Source organism: Giraffa tippelskirchi, chromosome 3 (genome assembly GCF_054371585.1).
Source record: "Giraffa tippelskirchi isolate mGirTip1 chromosome 3, T2T-mGirTip1v1.2.pri, whole genome shotgun sequence".
Taxonomy (NCBI): Eukaryota; Metazoa; Chordata; class Mammalia; order Artiodactyla; family Giraffidae; genus Giraffa; species Giraffa tippelskirchi.
The window spans coordinates 177,902,824-177,921,072 of record NC_137277.1 but is presented as its reverse complement, the minus strand read 5'-3'; the positions used below and the strand labels follow the sequence as shown (position 1 = coordinate 177,921,072).

At 38.4% G+C, this 18,249-nt stretch overlaps 1 protein-coding gene across 14 annotated transcripts in view; it reads left to right on the top strand.

The window, feature by feature from the left end:
• The window catches only part of ZBTB8A (zinc finger and BTB domain containing 8A), a 129,802-nt gene that overhangs the window by 89,889 nt on the left and 21,664 nt on the right, over positions 1 to 18,249 (top strand). For 11 of the 14 annotated variants that reach the window (XM_081585859.1, XM_081585853.1, XM_081585854.1 and 8 more), the window contains 2 exons: positions 2,276 to 2,445; positions 10,465 to 11,148. In XM_081585859.1, the coding sequence (XP_081441985.1) occupies positions 2,276 to 2,445; positions 10,465 to 10,797 (503 nt within the window). In that variant the 3' untranslated portion in view covers positions 10,798 to 11,148. Of the gene's footprint in view, positions 1 to 2,275; positions 2,446 to 10,464; positions 11,149 to 12,453; positions 14,402 to 18,249 lie in introns of those variants that run through there. The other 3 variants (XM_081585851.1, XM_081585849.1, XM_081585848.1) reach the window with 2 other exon arrangements.

Genomic DNA, 18,249 nt, shown 5'->3' with positions numbered 1-18,249 from the left:
CTTTTCCTTCTGCAGGGGATCTTCCCAATCTAGGGATCAAACCCAGATCTCCCACATTGCAGGCGGATTCTTTACCAGCTGAGCCACAAGGGAAGCCCAAGAATACTGGAGTGGGTAGCCTATCCCTTCTCCAGCGAATCATCCTAACCCAGGAATTGAACCAGGGACTCCTGGATTGCAGGCAGATTCTTTATCAACTGAGCTATCAGGGAAGCCATGCTTAATAGTTTACATGTGAATTTAAAGGAAAATTGTGATAAAATTAAACTGCAGAACATAAGATTTAGACTGTATATTTAAATTTTTTAATTTTAGAAAAATTCAAAATATATATATATAAGTACAGAGAATAGTATAATTAACCCCATACACCCATTATTACTCAGTCCCACTCATGACCAATCTTGTACCTCTGCCCCTGACTCTTCCCCCTTTTTATTTTAATGATTTTTTACTGTACATAGGATATTCAGAATACAAACAATTTTTATGTACATTATTTTAAAACAGCATCCACTGTATGTCTGCTCTGCTCTGTTCAGTCATGTCCAACTCTTTGTGACCCTTTGGACCCACCAGGCTCCTCTGTCCATGGGATTTTTCAGGCAAGAATACTGGAGTGGGTTGCCATTTCCTTCTCCAGGTCTCCCCCTCCCCCCTTTTTTTTTCTGGAACACTTTATTGTATTTTTTTGTATTGTCTTTTTTTTAAAATTAGTTTATTTATCTATTTTTTAACTTTACAATATTGTATTTGTTTTGCCATATATTGACATGAATCCACCATGGGTGTACATGTTTTCCCCTTCCAGAACCCCCCTCCCACCTCCCTCCCCATCCCATCCCTCCGGGTCATCCCGGTGCACCAGCCCCGAGCACCCTATATCATGCATTGAACAGGTCTTCCCCTTTTTAAGTAAATCTCAGACATCATATGTCTCATCTGTAAATATTTCAGAATGTGTCTCTAAAATATAAACTTTAAAAAACTACAATACCATTGTTATCATACGTAAATAAAATTAACAAATCATTAATATCACTAAAAGCCAATCAATATTCACATTTCCCTGGTTGTGATATAAATTTTAGGAAATAATCTTGTTGTAGGTAACATACTTAAAAATAATAGCCACCCTGATTGACTTTTACTAATCACATTTTCCTGTAGGATACTAACATGAAAATACTTAAGATTGTATCATATTGTAAAGCTTATTGAAAATTCTGAGGAGCTCTACCACTGACCAAGGCAGACAGAAATAACAGAGCAAATATGGGAAATCTTTGTCACATTTTAAAACAGCAAGAAAGTTATCCTTTCCTGGGCTTTGCACGTTTATAATTCTAGGTTATTTAAATCTAACTTCAATAATGAACAGTTGAGGGACCTCCCTAGTGGTCCAGTTGTTCAGACTCTGCACTTCCAGTGCAAGGAGCATGAGTTCAATCCCTGGTGGTGGAACTAAGATCCCACATGCCAAACAGCACATCCAAAAAATAAAAACAAGTAAAATAACAATAAGAATAATAAAATAATTTTTTTAAAAATAAATAATGACAGCTGAATTTAACTATTAGTAAATTGATGATGTTTGCCTCCAACTACAAGTAACATTTTGAATGCATAAGAGTTTTAAAACTAAAGGTTTAAATATCCTTGAAACTTTTTCGCCTGTGAAAGAAAAGCAGTATAACTGTATGAAAAGTAAGAGCAGGGGGGATAAATATGTATGAATAAAATAAGTTACTTAAAAACATAAACAGTGAACACTTTAACTTTTGGAGTGTGTCTACAGTTTTAAAATCGTAAAGAATCCACCTGCCAATGCAGGAGACGAGGGTTCGACTGCTGGGGAGGGAAAAATCCCCTGGAGAAGGAAATGGCAACCCCACTCCAGTATTCTTGCCTGGAAAATCTTATGGACAGAGAAGCCTGGTGGGCTACAGTCCATGGGGTCGTAAAGAGTCAGACACGATTGAACGACTAAACATGCAGCCACCACTTTACTTTTCAAATCTAGTGACTCTAAGACATTAAATAAAAAGATGAGTGGGACAGTGTAAATTACCCAGACTTTGTAAATATATCAAATCCTGAAGTTATAGTTCTGTACTTAGGATAACATCAACAATCTGGTCTTTGTAAAATGTCTTCCTTCTCCTTTTTGCCTACCTTTCTGAAACTGGACTCGCCAGCCCCTTTTGGGTTCTTGATGTTATTAGAATTGTGATGATGAACTTTCCGGTGATTTGATCAAACTGTCTCCTGACAGATGACCTGCCCAGAATGAGGTTCAAGTGCCCGTACTGCACACATGTGGTGAAGCGGAAGGCAGACCTCAAGCGCCACCTTCGTTGTCACACTGGAGAAAGACCCTACCCCTGTCAAGCTTGTGGGAAAAGATTTAGCCGGCTCGACCATCTAAGTAGCCATTTTCGAACAGTATGTATATGGTTTTTCATTGTTTCACTTTTAGGAAATACATGCATTTGTCTGCCTTAGGGTAATTTAGTTTGCTAGGAAAATCTTTTCATATAACTCTACAATATTTTTTTTAAATTTCCAATTTAATGTTTTTACTTTGCACATAATGCATTATCTTATTTGTTGATTTTATTTTTTGGGTGCTTGGGATCTTTGTTGCTGTGTGAAGGCTTTCTCTAGTTGCAACAATCAGGGGCTACTCTTTATTTGTGATGTGCTGGCTTCTTACTGTGGTGGCTTCTCTTGTGGAACACGGGCTCTAGAGGACAGGCTTCAGTAGTTGTGGGGCACAGACTTAGTTGTCCCCCAACATGTGGGATCTTCTTGGGCCAGGGATTGAACCCTTGTCGCCTTCATTGGCAGGGGTATTCTTAACCACTGGACCACCAGGGAAGTCGCTATATATTTTTAAAAACAGATTTTTTTAGTCTCCTTTGAAACCTTGAAGTAAGGGGTGTTCTTTTTTTTTTTAAAGCTCTTCTTTATTTTTGGCTGTGCTGAATCTTTGTTGCTGTGAGCAGACTTTCTCTAGTTGTAGTGAGCGGGGGCTACTTTTGTTACCGCGTGTGGGCCTCTCCTTGCGGTGGCTTCTCTTGTTGCGGAGCAGGGGCTCTAGAGCACAGATTCCATAGTTGTGCACAGGTCTAGTCGCCCCATGGCATGTGGAATCTTCCTGGACTAGGTATTGAACCTGTGTTCCCTGCATTGGTAGCAGACTCTGGATGCTGGACCACCAGGAAAGTCCAAGTAACATTTCTTTGAATATCCATCTCAATTCACTTAAAATCTAATGTGTTTTTATATCCCAGTCATTTCAGAGCCGAAGACAATGTAAACTATAAAAAGGTCTAGGTCAGAATCACCACTGCAGGTACTCAGCATCCACTAGTGATTCTTGAATCCTTGTCTGGTAGGCTGTCAGTCTGGTTTCTGCTGTCTGACATCTCTGCACTACATCCTCTTCGTCATGCCTCTCCAGTTTCTCTAGTCTCCTCAAGGAAGGGATGAGAAGGGTAAGAGAGCAACTCTTAATCAGGGACTGGGCTGTCAACAGTCAGAAAGATCTCAGGGAATTTTCTGTTCAGTGCTCTGGTGGTTTAGTAAGGTAGTGACATAGGATTTATTCCGCTGTTCATCTTGCAGCAAGAAATTTTTTCAAAATCTGTGTAGTATTACTCATACTTTTATTCCATTTATACAAACTCCTTTTAATTTTGAAGGGCATTGGGTCACTTGGTGCATTACTTTATAGTTATTTATTCAACAAATGTATATTGAGCATACTCTGGGCCAGACCCTCTTCTACATGCTAGGTATACGGCAGTGAGCAAAACAAACTCTCTGCCTTCCTTAATTTCTGAAGCTAGCTTTTTAAAAATTAAAATAACTTTTATTATTACAAAAGCAATAAATATGCATTATAAAAAGTAAGAAAATAAATAGAAGAATAAGAAATAAAAATATCATATTTACCACCTAAATAGTACCATTCTCAACACTTTATCATGAGGCTTCCCTGGTGGTTCAGTGGTAAAGAATCTGCCTGAGACATGGGTTTGATCCCTGGTCTGGGAAGATTACTGAGCCAGTTGTTTTACAGAATATCCTACCTCTGGGTTTCTCTGCTTGCTTCTACATGGTATCATTTAGCTTGTTCTTCTATCCCCCCTGCATTTTCCAAAAACTAGAAGTTTAGTCTAAAGGTGTAATGGATTCAAGTTAAATACTTTCATCAAGGAAGAAATTGTGTATTTCTTATTGTATCACCTTAGGAGGGACTTACCTAGTAGCTCACTTGGTAAAGAATCCATCTGCAATGCAGGAGACCCTGTTTCAATCCCTGGGTTGGGAAGATCCCCTGCAGAAGGGATGGGCTACCCTAGATAGTATTCTTGGGCTTCCAGGGTGGCTCAGACAATAAAGAATTTGCCCACAATGCAGGAAACCTGGGTTCAATCCCTGGGTTGGGAACATCCCCTGGAGGAAGGCATTGCAACCCACTCCAGTATCCTTGCCTGGAGAAGCCCCATGGACAAGAGAATCCTGGCGGGCTACAGTCCATGGGGTCACTATGAGGGTCACTATGAGTCAGAAACGACTGAGCAGCTAAGCACAGCACGGCACATTAGGAGACACATAATATCTGGTGGACCCATCATTCACGTTACGATTGATCTCTGGGTTAGGGTGATGATACCATTGCATTATAATTAGAAAAGAATCTCTGTGGAACTATTTTGGTATTATATGACTATTTCCCCATCAACATTCATTTAATAATATTAATACCAATTGGTAATCTCTGTCCAAATTATTAATTTTACTTTGAGTTGTGAAATGATTTACTGATTTTATCCTACCTTCTGTATTACTAGCTGGAATTCTATAAAGTAAAGCTTTCCTTCATCACCTGGGGCTATTTGGTTACTTTGAAATAGGGTTCCTACAGGAAAAGCAATATAAATGTTTATTTCCCTTTAATTAGCAATTGTCAGAGTAAGGAGTTGATTTAATAGTAGCCTCAAATGATATGTGAGTTTCTTCTGGCTTTATTTTTTTTAATAACATACAGTCTCATGAGTTTTCATTGATTCATTGTGTTTGGATCCATAACAGTTATTCTTTTTGATACTCAGATTTTCAAATTTGTGCAGTGGGGACCCTTGAAGCTGACTCACAACCCATTAATTTTCAAAGTGTCTTAGTTTTCGCGCTCTAAAAGAGCCCTAGGCCCATCTTGTACTTCCCCAGACACAAAACTGGAGTCAGCCTTTTCTCAAAGGAGCTGTGGTACATTTCAGTGGGGGATGAAATTAGAAACCAACATTTGAACACCCAGGGCGCTCACTGTTATTAGGGCATTCTTTTTATATTCATTCTGAGCTGGTGGTGGTTTAGTTGCTAAGTCATGTCTGACTCTTGCAACCCCATGGACTGTAGCCCACCAGGCTCCTCTGTCCATGGGATTCTCTAGTCAAGAATACTAGAATGGATTGCCCTTTCCTTCTCCAGGGAATCTTCCTGACCCAGGAATTGAACCCAGGTCTCCTGCATTGCAGGCAGATTCTTTACCAACTGAGCTATGAGGGAAGCCTCTTTCTGAGCTAGAAGATGCATAGTTTTTACATAATGAGTTCATGATAATATTTTCAATTTTAACATTACATTGTTTCACTTAATTTCTTTGTCTTCTTAATTGTGTTGAATTTGAAGGGGGATGAACATGAATCTGTGTCAGAACTTTGTAACAAGAACAATGCCTCATATGATAACTGTAATACTGCTTACTGTCTCAGGAGAAATAAAGATACACTTAAATTATGTACTTTCAGCATATGTCAGTGGTTAAGCAGAAGATAATAAGTGTACTGAGTGTTAGTCCCATACATATTCTTAGCTATGTTACCAGACTGCATTCGTTTTCTTGGGTTTTTTTATTACTTGTATTTGGTGGCCTATTCATAGCATTCCAACTTTATCTGAACGAATATGCTGTAAACATTAATTTAGCATTTATAGTTAGTATTATGTAGTAATTTTTAGGTTAGAATCTATAAACTACTGGTCTGATAGCTATTGAACAAAGTTATTTGTTACTAACTATAATATATATTTATTCATCAATTACAACCTCATCCCAAAGCATTTCACACATATTAACTCATTTGGTCCACACAACCTGAGTTGTATCCCTGTTGGTAATATGGGAGCAGTTAGGAATAATAATAGACCAATATGTAGCAGAACCACCATCTTTGTTGTTTATAACTACTATCCATTCTGGTCATCAGGCTTCTATTCTGTTTGTGTGTACCCATACCTTACCAGTTGTTAAATACTTTGACAGTCACCCTGAAGGCAGGTTTCTGTTTTAAATGACTTGCTTCACTATACATGGTTAGTAAATGACAAGATTCAGTTCAGTTCAGTAGCTCAGTCGTGTCCGACTCTTTGCGACCCCATGAACTGCAGCACGCCAGGCCTCCCTGTCCATCACCAACTCCCAGAGTCCACCCAAACCCACATCCATTGAGTCAATGATGCCATCCAACCATCTCATCCTCTGTCATCCCCTTCTCCTCCCGCCCTCAATCTTTCCCAGCATCAGGGTCTTTTCAAATGAGTCAGCTCTTCGCATCAGGTAGCCAAAGTATTGGAGTTTAAGCTTCAACATCAGTCCTTCCAATGAACACCCAGGACTGATCTCCTTTAGGGTGGACTAGTTGGATCTCCTTGCAGTCCAAGGGACTCTCAAGAGTCTTCTCCAACACCACAGTTCAAAAGCATCAATTCTTCAGCGCTCAGCTTTCTTTATAGTCCAACTCTCACATCCATACATGACTACTGGAAAAACCATAGCCATTGACTAGACGGACCTTTATTGACAAAGTAATGTCTCTGCTTTTTAATATGCTATCTAGGTTGGTCATAACTTTCCTTCTAAGGAGTAAACATCTTTTAATTTCATGGCTGCAATCACCATTTGCAGTGATTTTGGAGCCCCAAAAAATAAAAGTCAGCCACTGTTCCCACTGTTTCCCCATCTATTTGCCATGAAGTGATGGACCAGATGCCATGATCTTAGTTTTCTGAATGTTGAGTTTTAAGCCAACTTTTTCACTCTCCTCTTTGACTTTCATCAAGAGGCTCTTTAGTTCTTCTTCACTTTCTGCCATAAGGGTGGTGTCATCTGCATATCTGAGGTTATTGATAGTTCTTCCGGCAATCTTGATTCCAGCTTGTGCTTCATCCAGCCCAGCGTTTCTCATGATGTAGTCTGCATATAACTTAAATAAGCAGGGTAACAATATACAGCCTTGAGTACTCCTTTTCCTATTTGGAACCAGTCTGTTGTTCCATGTCCAGTTCTAACTGTTGCTTCCTGACCTGCATTCAGGTTTCTGAAGAGGCAGGTCAGGTGGTCTGGTATTCCCATCTCTTGAAGAATTTTCCACAGTTTATTGTGATCCACACAGGCAAAGGCTTTGGCATAGTCAATAAAGCAGAAATAGATGTTTTTCTGGTACTCTCTTGCTTTTTTGATGATCCATCGGATGTTGGTAATTTGATCTCTGGTTCCTCTGCCTTTTCTAAAACCAGCTTGAACATCTGGAAGTTCACAGTTCACGTATTGCTGAAGCCTGGCTTGGAGAATTTTAAGCATTACTTTACTAGCGTGTGAGATGAGTGCAATTGTGTGGTAGTTTGAGCATTCTTTGGCATTGCCTTTCTTTGGGACTGGAATGAAAACTGACCTTTTCCAGTCCTGTGGCCACTGCTGAGTTACCCAAATTTGCTAACATATTGAGTGCAGCACTTTCACAGCATCATCTTTTAGGATTTGAAATAGCTCAACTGGAATTCCATCACCTCCACTAGCTTTGTTCGTAGTGATGCTTCCTAAGGCCCATTTGACTTCACATTCCAGGATGTCTGGCTCTAGGTGAGTGATCATGCCATCGTGTGAACTTTTTTGTACAGTTCTTCTATGTATTCTTGTCGCCTCTTCTTAATATCTTCTGCTTCTGTTAGGTCCATACCATTTCTGTCCTTTATTGAGCCCATCTTTGCATGAAATGTTCCCTTGGTATCTCTAATTTTCTTGAAAAGATCTTTACTCTTTCCCATTCTATTGTTTTCCTCTATTTCTTTGCATTGATCGCTGAGGAAGGCTTTCTTATCTCTCCTTGCTATTCTTTGGAACTCTGCATTCAAATGGGTATATCTTTCCTTTTGTCCTTTGCTTTTTGCTTCTTTTCTTTTCACAGCTATTTGTAAGGCCTCCTCAGACAGCCATTTGGCTTTTTTGCATTTCTTTTTCTTAGAGATGGTCTTGATTCCTGTCTCCTGTACAATGTCAGAAACCTCCATCCATAGTTCATCAGGCACTCTGTCTATCAGATCCAGTCCCTTAAATCTATTTGTCACTTCCACTGTATAATCAAAAGGGATTTGATTTAGGTCAATACCTGAATGGTCTAGTGGTTTTCCCCACTTTCTTCAATTTAAGTCTGAATTTGGCAAATAAGGAGTTCATGATCTGAGCCACAGTCCGCTCCCAGTCTTGTTTTTGCTGACTGTATAGAGCTTCTCCATCTTTGGCTGCAAAGAATATAATCAATCTGATTTTGGTGTTGACCATCTGGTGATGTCCACGTGTAGAGTCTTCTCTTGTGTTGTTGGAAGAGGGTGTTTGCTATGACCAGTGCATTCTCTTGGCAAAACTCTATTAGCCTTTGCCCTGCTTCATTCTGTACCCCAAGGCCAAATGTTCCTGTTACTCCAGGTGTTTCTTGATTTCCTACTTTTGCATTCCAGTCCCCTATAATGAAAAGGACATCTTTTTGGGTGTTAGTTCTAAAAGGTCTTGTAGGTCTTCATAGAACCGTTGAACTTCAGCTTCTTCAGCTGGTCAGGGCATAGACTTGGATTACCATGATATTGAATGGTTTGCCTTGGAAATGAACAGAGATCATTCTGTCGTTTTTGAGATTGTATCCAAGTACTGCATTTCAGACTCTTTTGTTGAATATAATGGCTACTCCATTTCTTCTAAGGGATTCCTGCCCACAGTAGTAGATATAATGGTCATCTGAGTTAAATTCACCCATTCCAGTCCATCTTAGTTTGCTGATTCCTAGAATGTCAACGTTCATTCTTGTCATCTCCTGTTTGACCACTTCCAATTTGCCTTGATTCATGGACCTAACATTCCAGGTTCCTATGTAATATTGCTCTTTACAGCATCGGACCTTGCTTCTATCACCAGTCACATCCACAACTGGGTGTTGTTTTTGCTTTGGTTCCATCCCTTCATTCTTTCTGGAGTTATTTCTCCACTGATCTCCAGTAGTATATTGGCCACCTACTGACCTGGGGAGTTCATCTTTCAGTGTCTTATCTTTTTGCCTTTTCATACTGTTCATGGGGTTCTCAAGGCAAGAATACTGAAGTGGTTTGCCATTCCCTTCTCCAGTGGACCACATTCTGTCAGACCTCTCCACCATGCCCCGTCCAACTTGGGTGGCCCCACACGGCATGGCTTAGTTTCATTGAGTTAGACAAGCTGTGGTCCATGTAATCAGATTGTCTAGTTGTCTGTGATTGTCTGGCCTTGGACAGACAGACTGAAACTACAATGACAAGGTTAGAAAATGACGAAAGCAAAACTAGTACCTAAGCCTTCCAATTCCTAGACCTGGTCTTCTTTCTACTGCTGTTGCTGCTAAGTTGCTTCAGTCGTGTCCGACTCTGTGCGACCTCATAGACAGCAGCCCACCAGGCTCCTCCATCCCTGGGATTCTCCAGGCAAGAATACTGGAGTGGGTTGCCATTTCCTTCTCCAATGCATGCATGCATACTAAGTCACTTCAGTTGTGTCCGACTCTGTGCGACCCTATGGACAGCAGCCCACCTGGCTCCTCCGTCCACGAAATTCTCTAGGCAAGAATACTGGAGGGGGTTGCCATTTCCTTCTTCCAGATCTTTCATTAATAAAAGTGGCAATAATCCTTACATCAAAAAATATTCTTTCCGAAGTTTACATTTGGTACATTATTTTTTCTTCCTCAAGCAAAATAAGAAAATAGTTTTTTCTCCTGAATTAAGACATGTAAAGTCCTTAGAATAGTATATGGCAGATAGTAAGTGTCTGCAATTATTATTATTCTGGGAATATGTCCCATGTTACCTCAGATATAAAAATACTATTGGATTAAGGGATATGTGAAATTATTAAGTATGTAATATTAACCATTAAAACATAATAGACATTATTTAGTGAAAGCTAGTGTTTGATATTTCTGTGACATTACTTTATTACCAAAGCCTGTGAGCTTTTTCTAATAAACTAGATGTTAATTTAATATTAATGCTTGGCTTTGAACATGTTAAATTTGTGAACTGGTACTTAGAATGTCAAACTGTTCTGCTTTTGAAAAATTTTTTTTTTTAATCACTATTTAATTCTCTACACAGATTCACCAGGCATGCAAACTTATCTGCAGAAAATGCAAGCGCCATGTGACTGATCTAACAGGTCAAGTGGTACAGGAAGGAACCAGGCGCTACAGACTCTGTAATGAGTGCCTTGCTGAAGTTGGCATAGACAGCCTCCCCATTGACTTGGAAGCTGAACAGCATCTTATGTCCCCATCAGATGGAGATAAGGATTCCAGATGGCACATGGGTGAAGAGGAGAACAGATCCTACGTGGAGATAGTCGAGGATGGGTCTGCCGATCTGGTCATACAACAGGTGGATGATAGTGAAGAAGAAGAAGAGAAGGAAATAAAGCCCAACATCAGGTAGCTGGAATGTGAACCGACAGAGCTCGCAGCTTACACTGACGTTCTTGTGTCACTCTCTTTCCACACTCAGAGTCTAATCAACAAATTATCAGATCAACTTAAAAGTAATGACCTGACACCACTTACATGCTTTCTGAACAGCCCGTTGTATCCATTTTGAACTTTACCGCCCTAAAATCTGTTGCTGCACTAGAAAGAAAGACCTAGCTTGAGTTGACACGCTGGATGAACAATTAATCCTCTTACTTTTATTGTGTTACAGAAATACCTTTTTTAAAAAAAAATTGAAATATCTACTTAGGGAACTTTTTTCAAAGAAATTATTTTCAATAAATTCACCACAACCAAGCTTTATATAAAGTAATTTCAAAGTGTTTCAAAAACATGTAAACTACCACTATTGAATTTTCACAGGGAACTAGGTCAGAGCACATTTAAGGGTCTGGAAACCTACCTGACTTAGTTAATTAGACTTTCTATTAATTTTGGATCTAAAATGACCTATCATTATTCCAGTATCCTAAGTGTTTTAGGATTATGGCAGAAGGCAAGTCTAAAATGTTTGAAGTAGTTCATATTTGAAATTTTTGTCATTAAATTAGAAGTTACTCTTATGTAGTCAGTATTGGAAAAAAAAAAAAAATAGAAGCTGACCAGAGATTATATATAGACATCATTTTCTTAAAGCAGGAACCTAATATTGTCAATGTAGTTTTTGAAGATCGGTCAATATAGCTATCTTCCTCTCTAAAGAAAAAAGAGAAAACGAAAACTGGAGGTTTTTACCAGTTCTTAAGAGTAATTTCCTACATTTATAAACTACTCTATTATTTATAAAGTGCTCTTTCATGCATTTCCCCACCTAATCAGCAAGGTAGATAGCATTGTCTCTGATGTACAAATAAGGAAATTAAGATCAGAAAGTGTTTAAGTGGTGGGACCAGAGATTGGACAGGTTTGATTTTAAATAGTCCTCTTTCAACTGTCTCTCCTTGAATTGTCAAACCTCACCAATCTGCAATAATTATAAAAGAAGCCTATGAGGATGAGAACGTATGAAAGAAGAGGAATCTAATCATCTTCGACAACAAATAATAGCTTGCACTAGAGCTATTGAAGAAGTGTCAGGCAATGTCCCTACAGTATCTATTGACAGGTTTTTATGTTATTTATATGTAAAACTATTTGAACAAGTTATTCTCCTAAGTTCTTTAAGCATCTTTGCTTGTTTATGTAATTTTTCAAAACAAAATTTTCTACTAGGATACAAAATGAAGTTTTAACTCCTTTTCCCTATATGAATTATAAAACATTCCAAAATTACAGTCAAAGTGAAGAAGCAATATTTTAGTTGTAAAGATAAAATCTGAATACTAGAAGTAAAGAACTGTCCTTCATAAAAGTCTTGGCAAATTATCCCAATTAAGCTCGTTTTAATTTTGATAGAGAGAGGCTCCATGTATTACTCTGTATTTTTAACTGCCATGACATACCTCAAGATAGTTTTTATGTTATTATTTTCTCTTATTCTTTAATTAACGATTGTCCTTAATACCAATTTGTAGGCTAAAGTGGTTAATTTCTTTCATTTTTTTTTTATTAATAGGTGAATAACCACTTTGTTTTATGGTACTTAATTCTGGTATTTTTTTTCAAGATTCTCCTGATGGTAAATTTCCAGTTGCTTCAAGACTGGATACTGTGCATCGCGTTTGTTGTCTCCCAATATGACCATTCCTGAATCAGGAGTCTTAACAATTAAACTGCTACAAATGAGAGAGGGAACATAAGTATAATATGATTCTGAACCTTTGGAGCCAGTAAGAAAAACGACTGATTTGAACTTTATTTATAGAAATGAAGTCATGCTTGCATGTGTATACTTTAATGCACTTTAGTCTATGACCTAAATGTTCTTTAATGCTACTATCTTCTGCATGCAAACATCAGCATGAATGTCAGCAAAGTCCACTGAACACAGTGCCACCAGCACTTGTAGAGCCTTATCAGAGATATGCTTTCTCATAATTGTTTATAACAAGCATCGAGCAATCCCCACAAAACAGCTATCAGATTCACCAAACTAGATAGCACATCTGTTCTGTTATTTTAGTATATAAAAGAACATTTGTGACATGTTGTAGTTGTAAATAATAGCTACAGTATCATATCATATTTATCTAAGACTTTAGAGACCAGTTCTTTTCTAGAGTGAAACTGTCAGTTAATGGTTTCTGAGAAAACAATTCTTTGGCTCTTAAATGTGGGAAAATGTTACATAGGGGTATAATCTGTTAATATAAACTTTATTTATGCCAAGATTTTTTTTAACATTAGGAAAATAATGGAAGTTGGTTAGACCAAAGTTTGCTCTTACAAGAACACTGTTTGTCAGCTTCTGAATACCCTTGTAAGTCTATGGTCCTCAAGAGTATCTGGTTGATGGAATGAAGTTTTGCAAAAATAAAGCACCACTGCAGTCATGCCTAGTGTCTGGAGGAAGCAAAATAGACTAGGTCAGTGGTTTAAAGGGGTTTTTTTTTTTTAACTCAAGAAACCCTTTCTTCAAATAAATTGTTTCATAGAGAAGTTCAGCATTTAAAGGAAACTAATAACAGAGCTGCTCTGGTTAAAGCTCCTTGCAAGCCTTTCCCCACACACTTCTGCAGAGCTCAGGAGTCCAACACTGAGAACCTTGGACTGGATCACTTTTTAAATTCCCTTTGAGCATTACAGTCTCACTTTATTACTCCTGCTACTCCCGGCACTTATAAGCTGGTAACCATAGAATCTCTTAGAGCAGCAAATCACATCTTTACAAGGTTTCTTCTATAGTTATCATATCTTAAGACCTCTTTCAGAACAAATTTTTCAATATTGTATGTTTGAGTGATGAAATCAAACATGGTTACTGCTTTTATGTGGCCAAGTTACCACTGAATGGATAAAAAGTTTAGTGTTTCAGTTACTTATGAGCTCAGAACTCAGTTCATTAAAGTTATTTTGCCAAGTCTTGCTAAGATGTATTGAAATTTCCACTCATACTGGTTATATGTATTTGGAGTCCTAAACTTGATACGATGGAAAAAATCACTAAAAAAAAATATAGCATAAGATGTGTTTAACTGGGAAGCTTGATATTAGTAGGTACTGGAGGACCAAACTTTATAAATGGAAAGTTGTATGTTTTTTTATATTAGAGTGGATCAGTATTACTATTTATCATTTATATAGCATTTTATATTTGCAAAGTATTTAATAATTTTTATGTTATTCTTTAAGTATCTATGAAATAGGATGTTTATCACATGAAAAGTAAAGAAATTAAGGCACAGAACAATAAAGCAACCTACCTAAGACAACCCAGTGAAACAATGCAGAAATTGGAATTAGAATGATCAGATTTTCTGAATCCTAGAATATCAGCTTAAATCACTGAGGTGTGTTGTGTATTACTCTATTTTATAAGATGAGTTTATACAAATAACAATTGTTTTAAAGCTGACGTCATTGTATGTGGACAATAAATCCTATACAGAATAAATATTATGTAAAGGATGTGACTTTGGTTACAAGAGTTTCAATGATAAAGATTCAGATTGTTACACCAGTGGCATTATTTATATATTGTAAAGTATAATTAATATTTTATTTTGATACTGGAGTTTCTTAACTATTGATGCTAATTGTGCCATGAAGAGACCAGAAAAATGAAATCCACAGAGAATCTAAAAACTTCATTTTCTAACTTGTCAGCCTTCTCTGTAAGGTATTAGTCCCAACAAAAGTGAATATAATAAGACAGACAGGAGAAGCCAAAGGACTAACTTTTAAAGGCAAATTTTTTCATTTCTTTTTTTTTTTTTTTTTTGCAATGGAAAGTTTATTTTAATTGTTACTTTATTTTGGCCATACTGACCAGCATGCAGAATCTAAGCTCCCCAACCAGAGACTGAACCGGTGTCCCCTGCAGTGGGAAGCACTGAGTCCTAACCACTGGACTGCCAAAGTGAAAGAAGGTGAAAGTCACTCAGTCGTGTCCTACTCTTTGCGACCCCATGGATACAGTCCATAGAAATCTCCAGGCCAGAATAGTGGAGTGGGTACCCTTTCCCTTCTCCAGGGGATCTTCCCAACCCAGGGATCAAACCCAGGTCTCCCGCATTGCAGGCAGATTCTTTACCAGATGAGCCACAAGGGAAGCCCAAGAATACTGGAGTGGGTAGCTATCCCTTCTCCAGTGGATCTTCCTGACCCAGGAAGTGAACTGGGGTCTCCTGCATTGCAGGTGGACTCTTTACCAACTGAGCTATCAGGGAAACCCTAGACTGTCAAGGAATTCCCCTAAGGCAAAACATTTTGAAATGTATTTACTTAAAAGCAGGATAAACACTTTTCCTCATCTCTGTTTTCTTCACACCAGCAAAAACCATTGCATATTTCACCACTTTTAGATAGGAAGCCAGTGACCAGGGTAATGCCAGTCATGTCTTTACCTTTGGACTTGATTTGATTATTTGCAAACATTATTACATTAAAGACAGCATGTCAAGTACATCTAAGAACTGATTATACTTTACTTCACTCAGATTTTTAAACACACAGTTCCATTATACAGTTTCTTGATTTGCTCATTGGGAAAATCTTTTTAATTCCTTATTGATATTATTTACAACTGTTTAATTCTTTTATTAACTTATTCAGCCCATAAGGGAAAAAATGGAACATTTTTACCTAGATCAGTAGTTCTCAACCTTGACTGCACTTTAGAATCACTCGTGGAGCTTTTTTTTTAAATTTACTTATTTATCTATGTTTTTACAATATTGTATTTGTTTTGCCATACATTGACATGAATCCGCCATGGGTGTACATGTGTTCTCCTTCCAGAACCCCCCTCCCACCTCCCTCCCCATCCCATCCCTCTGGGTCATCCTGGTGCACCAGCCCCGAGCACCCTGTATCATGCATCGAACCTGGACTGGTGATTCATTTCACATTTGATAATTTACATGCTTCAGTGCCATTCTCCCATATCATCCCGCCCTCGCCCTCTCCCATAGAGTCCATAATACAGTTCTATACATCTGTGTCTCTTTTGCTGTCTTGCATTCATGGCTATCTTTACCAATTAACTAAATACCGTATATATGCGTTAGTATACTGTATTGGTGTTTTTCTCTCTGGCTTACTTCACTCTGTATAATAGGCTCCAGTTTCATCCACCTCATTAGAACTGATTCGAATGTATTCTTTTTAATGGCTGAGTGATATTCCATTGTGTATATGTAACACAGCTTCCTTAATCCATTTGTCTGCTGATGGACATCTAGGCCCGCAGCACTGGTGTCATCTGCCATTTGGTGTTTTCACAAAGAAGAAGCACTCGTGGAGCTTTTAAAAATATAGATGCCTAATTAAAGCAGAATCTCTGGCAGATGGGCCTGTGTATAAATTTTTTTTGTTTGTTTTTTAATATTCCTAGTGGTTCTTTTATGTGCAAAATAGGTCCCCTAGTCAGAGTTTCCCTTTGTCCTCCCCTGATAGATGCTCGGGATGGGCAGTAGAACCATTTCACCTTCCAGTCCACTGGTTCTCAACCTTATAATTAAGGAGGAAGAATTGAAATATGGATGCCGAGTTCAAGAAAACATTTTTTGTGTGAAGTTTCAAGATACTGTGCATGTTCCCTCATCTAAAGTTTTTATTCAGCTCAGTTCAGTCGCTCAGTTGTGTCCGACTCTTTGCGACTCCGTGAATCTCAGCACGCAGGCCTCCCTGTCCATCACCAACTCCTGGAGTTTACCCAAACTCATTAGGATCAAATAATATGGACACTAAATCAGTGGGTAGTCTTAAAATAACCCACTTTTACTTTGGGATGTATTTGCATTTTTATTTGATTTTCAGTACCTATTGCAGCCTGGGAATTCACACATTACTTCAGAGTAATAAAAGAACTATATTAGAAATATGTGACTGAAATACTATGTCCTAGAATTTTGCAAGCTTTAATGTTTCTTCACTTTTTATAGAGAAACCAGAATACTCTCCAAGCACTGTGAAACTTAATTGTTACACATTAATGTTCCATCAGTGAATTGAATTAAATCAGTTTTTATTCACGTTAAATGTCATACCAGAGAAACAGAACTCGAAAGCAAGACTTCTTATTTAAAGAAGGCTTCAGATTAATTTGGAAACAAAAATAAATGTCTTTGCTTTATTTACTTCAAGTATTGCCATTAAACTCTTTTTTTTGAAAATAACTTGAAACGATTTTTGCTTAGAGCATCATCCTCATTCTCACAGTTGAGGTTATGTTTGCAGTTCAAACATGACGAGTATATCTGTTCAGTAGTAGTGTGTATGGCAGACAGCACTGCTTAATCTCTTACCAAAAGAAACAATTAATCCAATAAGGAAGTGGCACTTTCAGGCAGAATTGGAAAAGGTTAAACGCTGAAATAAAAGAGATAGTGTGCCTTTTGTTGCATATTTGAGTTGATTTAAAACTTCTTTTCCTCTGGGGGGGGGATTCGCAAGGAATACAGCAGTGGAAAGCGGAGCCTATAAGCACTGACACCAGATCCTCCAGTGTTTGGGGGCCGTGTTAAAAAAATGAAAGCCCCATTTTTCCCTGACCACCAGCAATACTTATTCACGCTCAGACAGATGGCCGTGTGGCTTCATATTCTTATTTTCAGGGAAGACTACACCAGTGAGTGAGATTGAAGAGTAAGAACATTTCTTTTCCTTTTCAGCCCTATTTCCCCTACAACTACTTTTCCTGGCAGTCTATCATACAGTCTGACAGTGAGACCCCTGAAGAGGGCCCCAACCTACTAGACACCCCAAGAGCTAGATTCTGGGGAGCAGGATGGTAAATAGAAAATGCTGTGTACTGCATAGTGGGCGCCTGATAAAGATTCTCAGTTAGCTGGGTCTCTAGTATATCTAATGCCACTGAACTAGGCACTTACTCCTCCCCATTTAAAACAGGAGGAAACTGAAGCTTGAGAACTGACCGCAAAGCCATCACAAGTCTAGCCCGCACAGTGGGTTGGCTCAGTTCAGTTCAATTCAGTCGCTCAGTTGTGTTCAACTTTTTGCAACCCCATGGATTGCACCACGCCAGACTTCCCTGTCCATCACCAACTCCCAGAGCTTACTCAAACTCATGTCCATCAAGTCAGTGATGCCATCCAACCATCTCATCCTCTGTCATCCCCTTCTCCTCCTGCCTTCAATTCTTTCCAGCATCAGAGTCTTTTCTAGTGAGTCAGTTCTTCGCATCAGGTGGCCAAAGTATTGCAGTTTCAGCTTCAGCATCAGTCCTTCCAATGAATATTCAGGACTGATTTTATTTAGGATGGACTGGTTGGATCTCCTTGCAGTCCAAGGGACTCTCAACACCACAGTTCAAAAGCATCAATTCTTCAGAGCTCAGTTT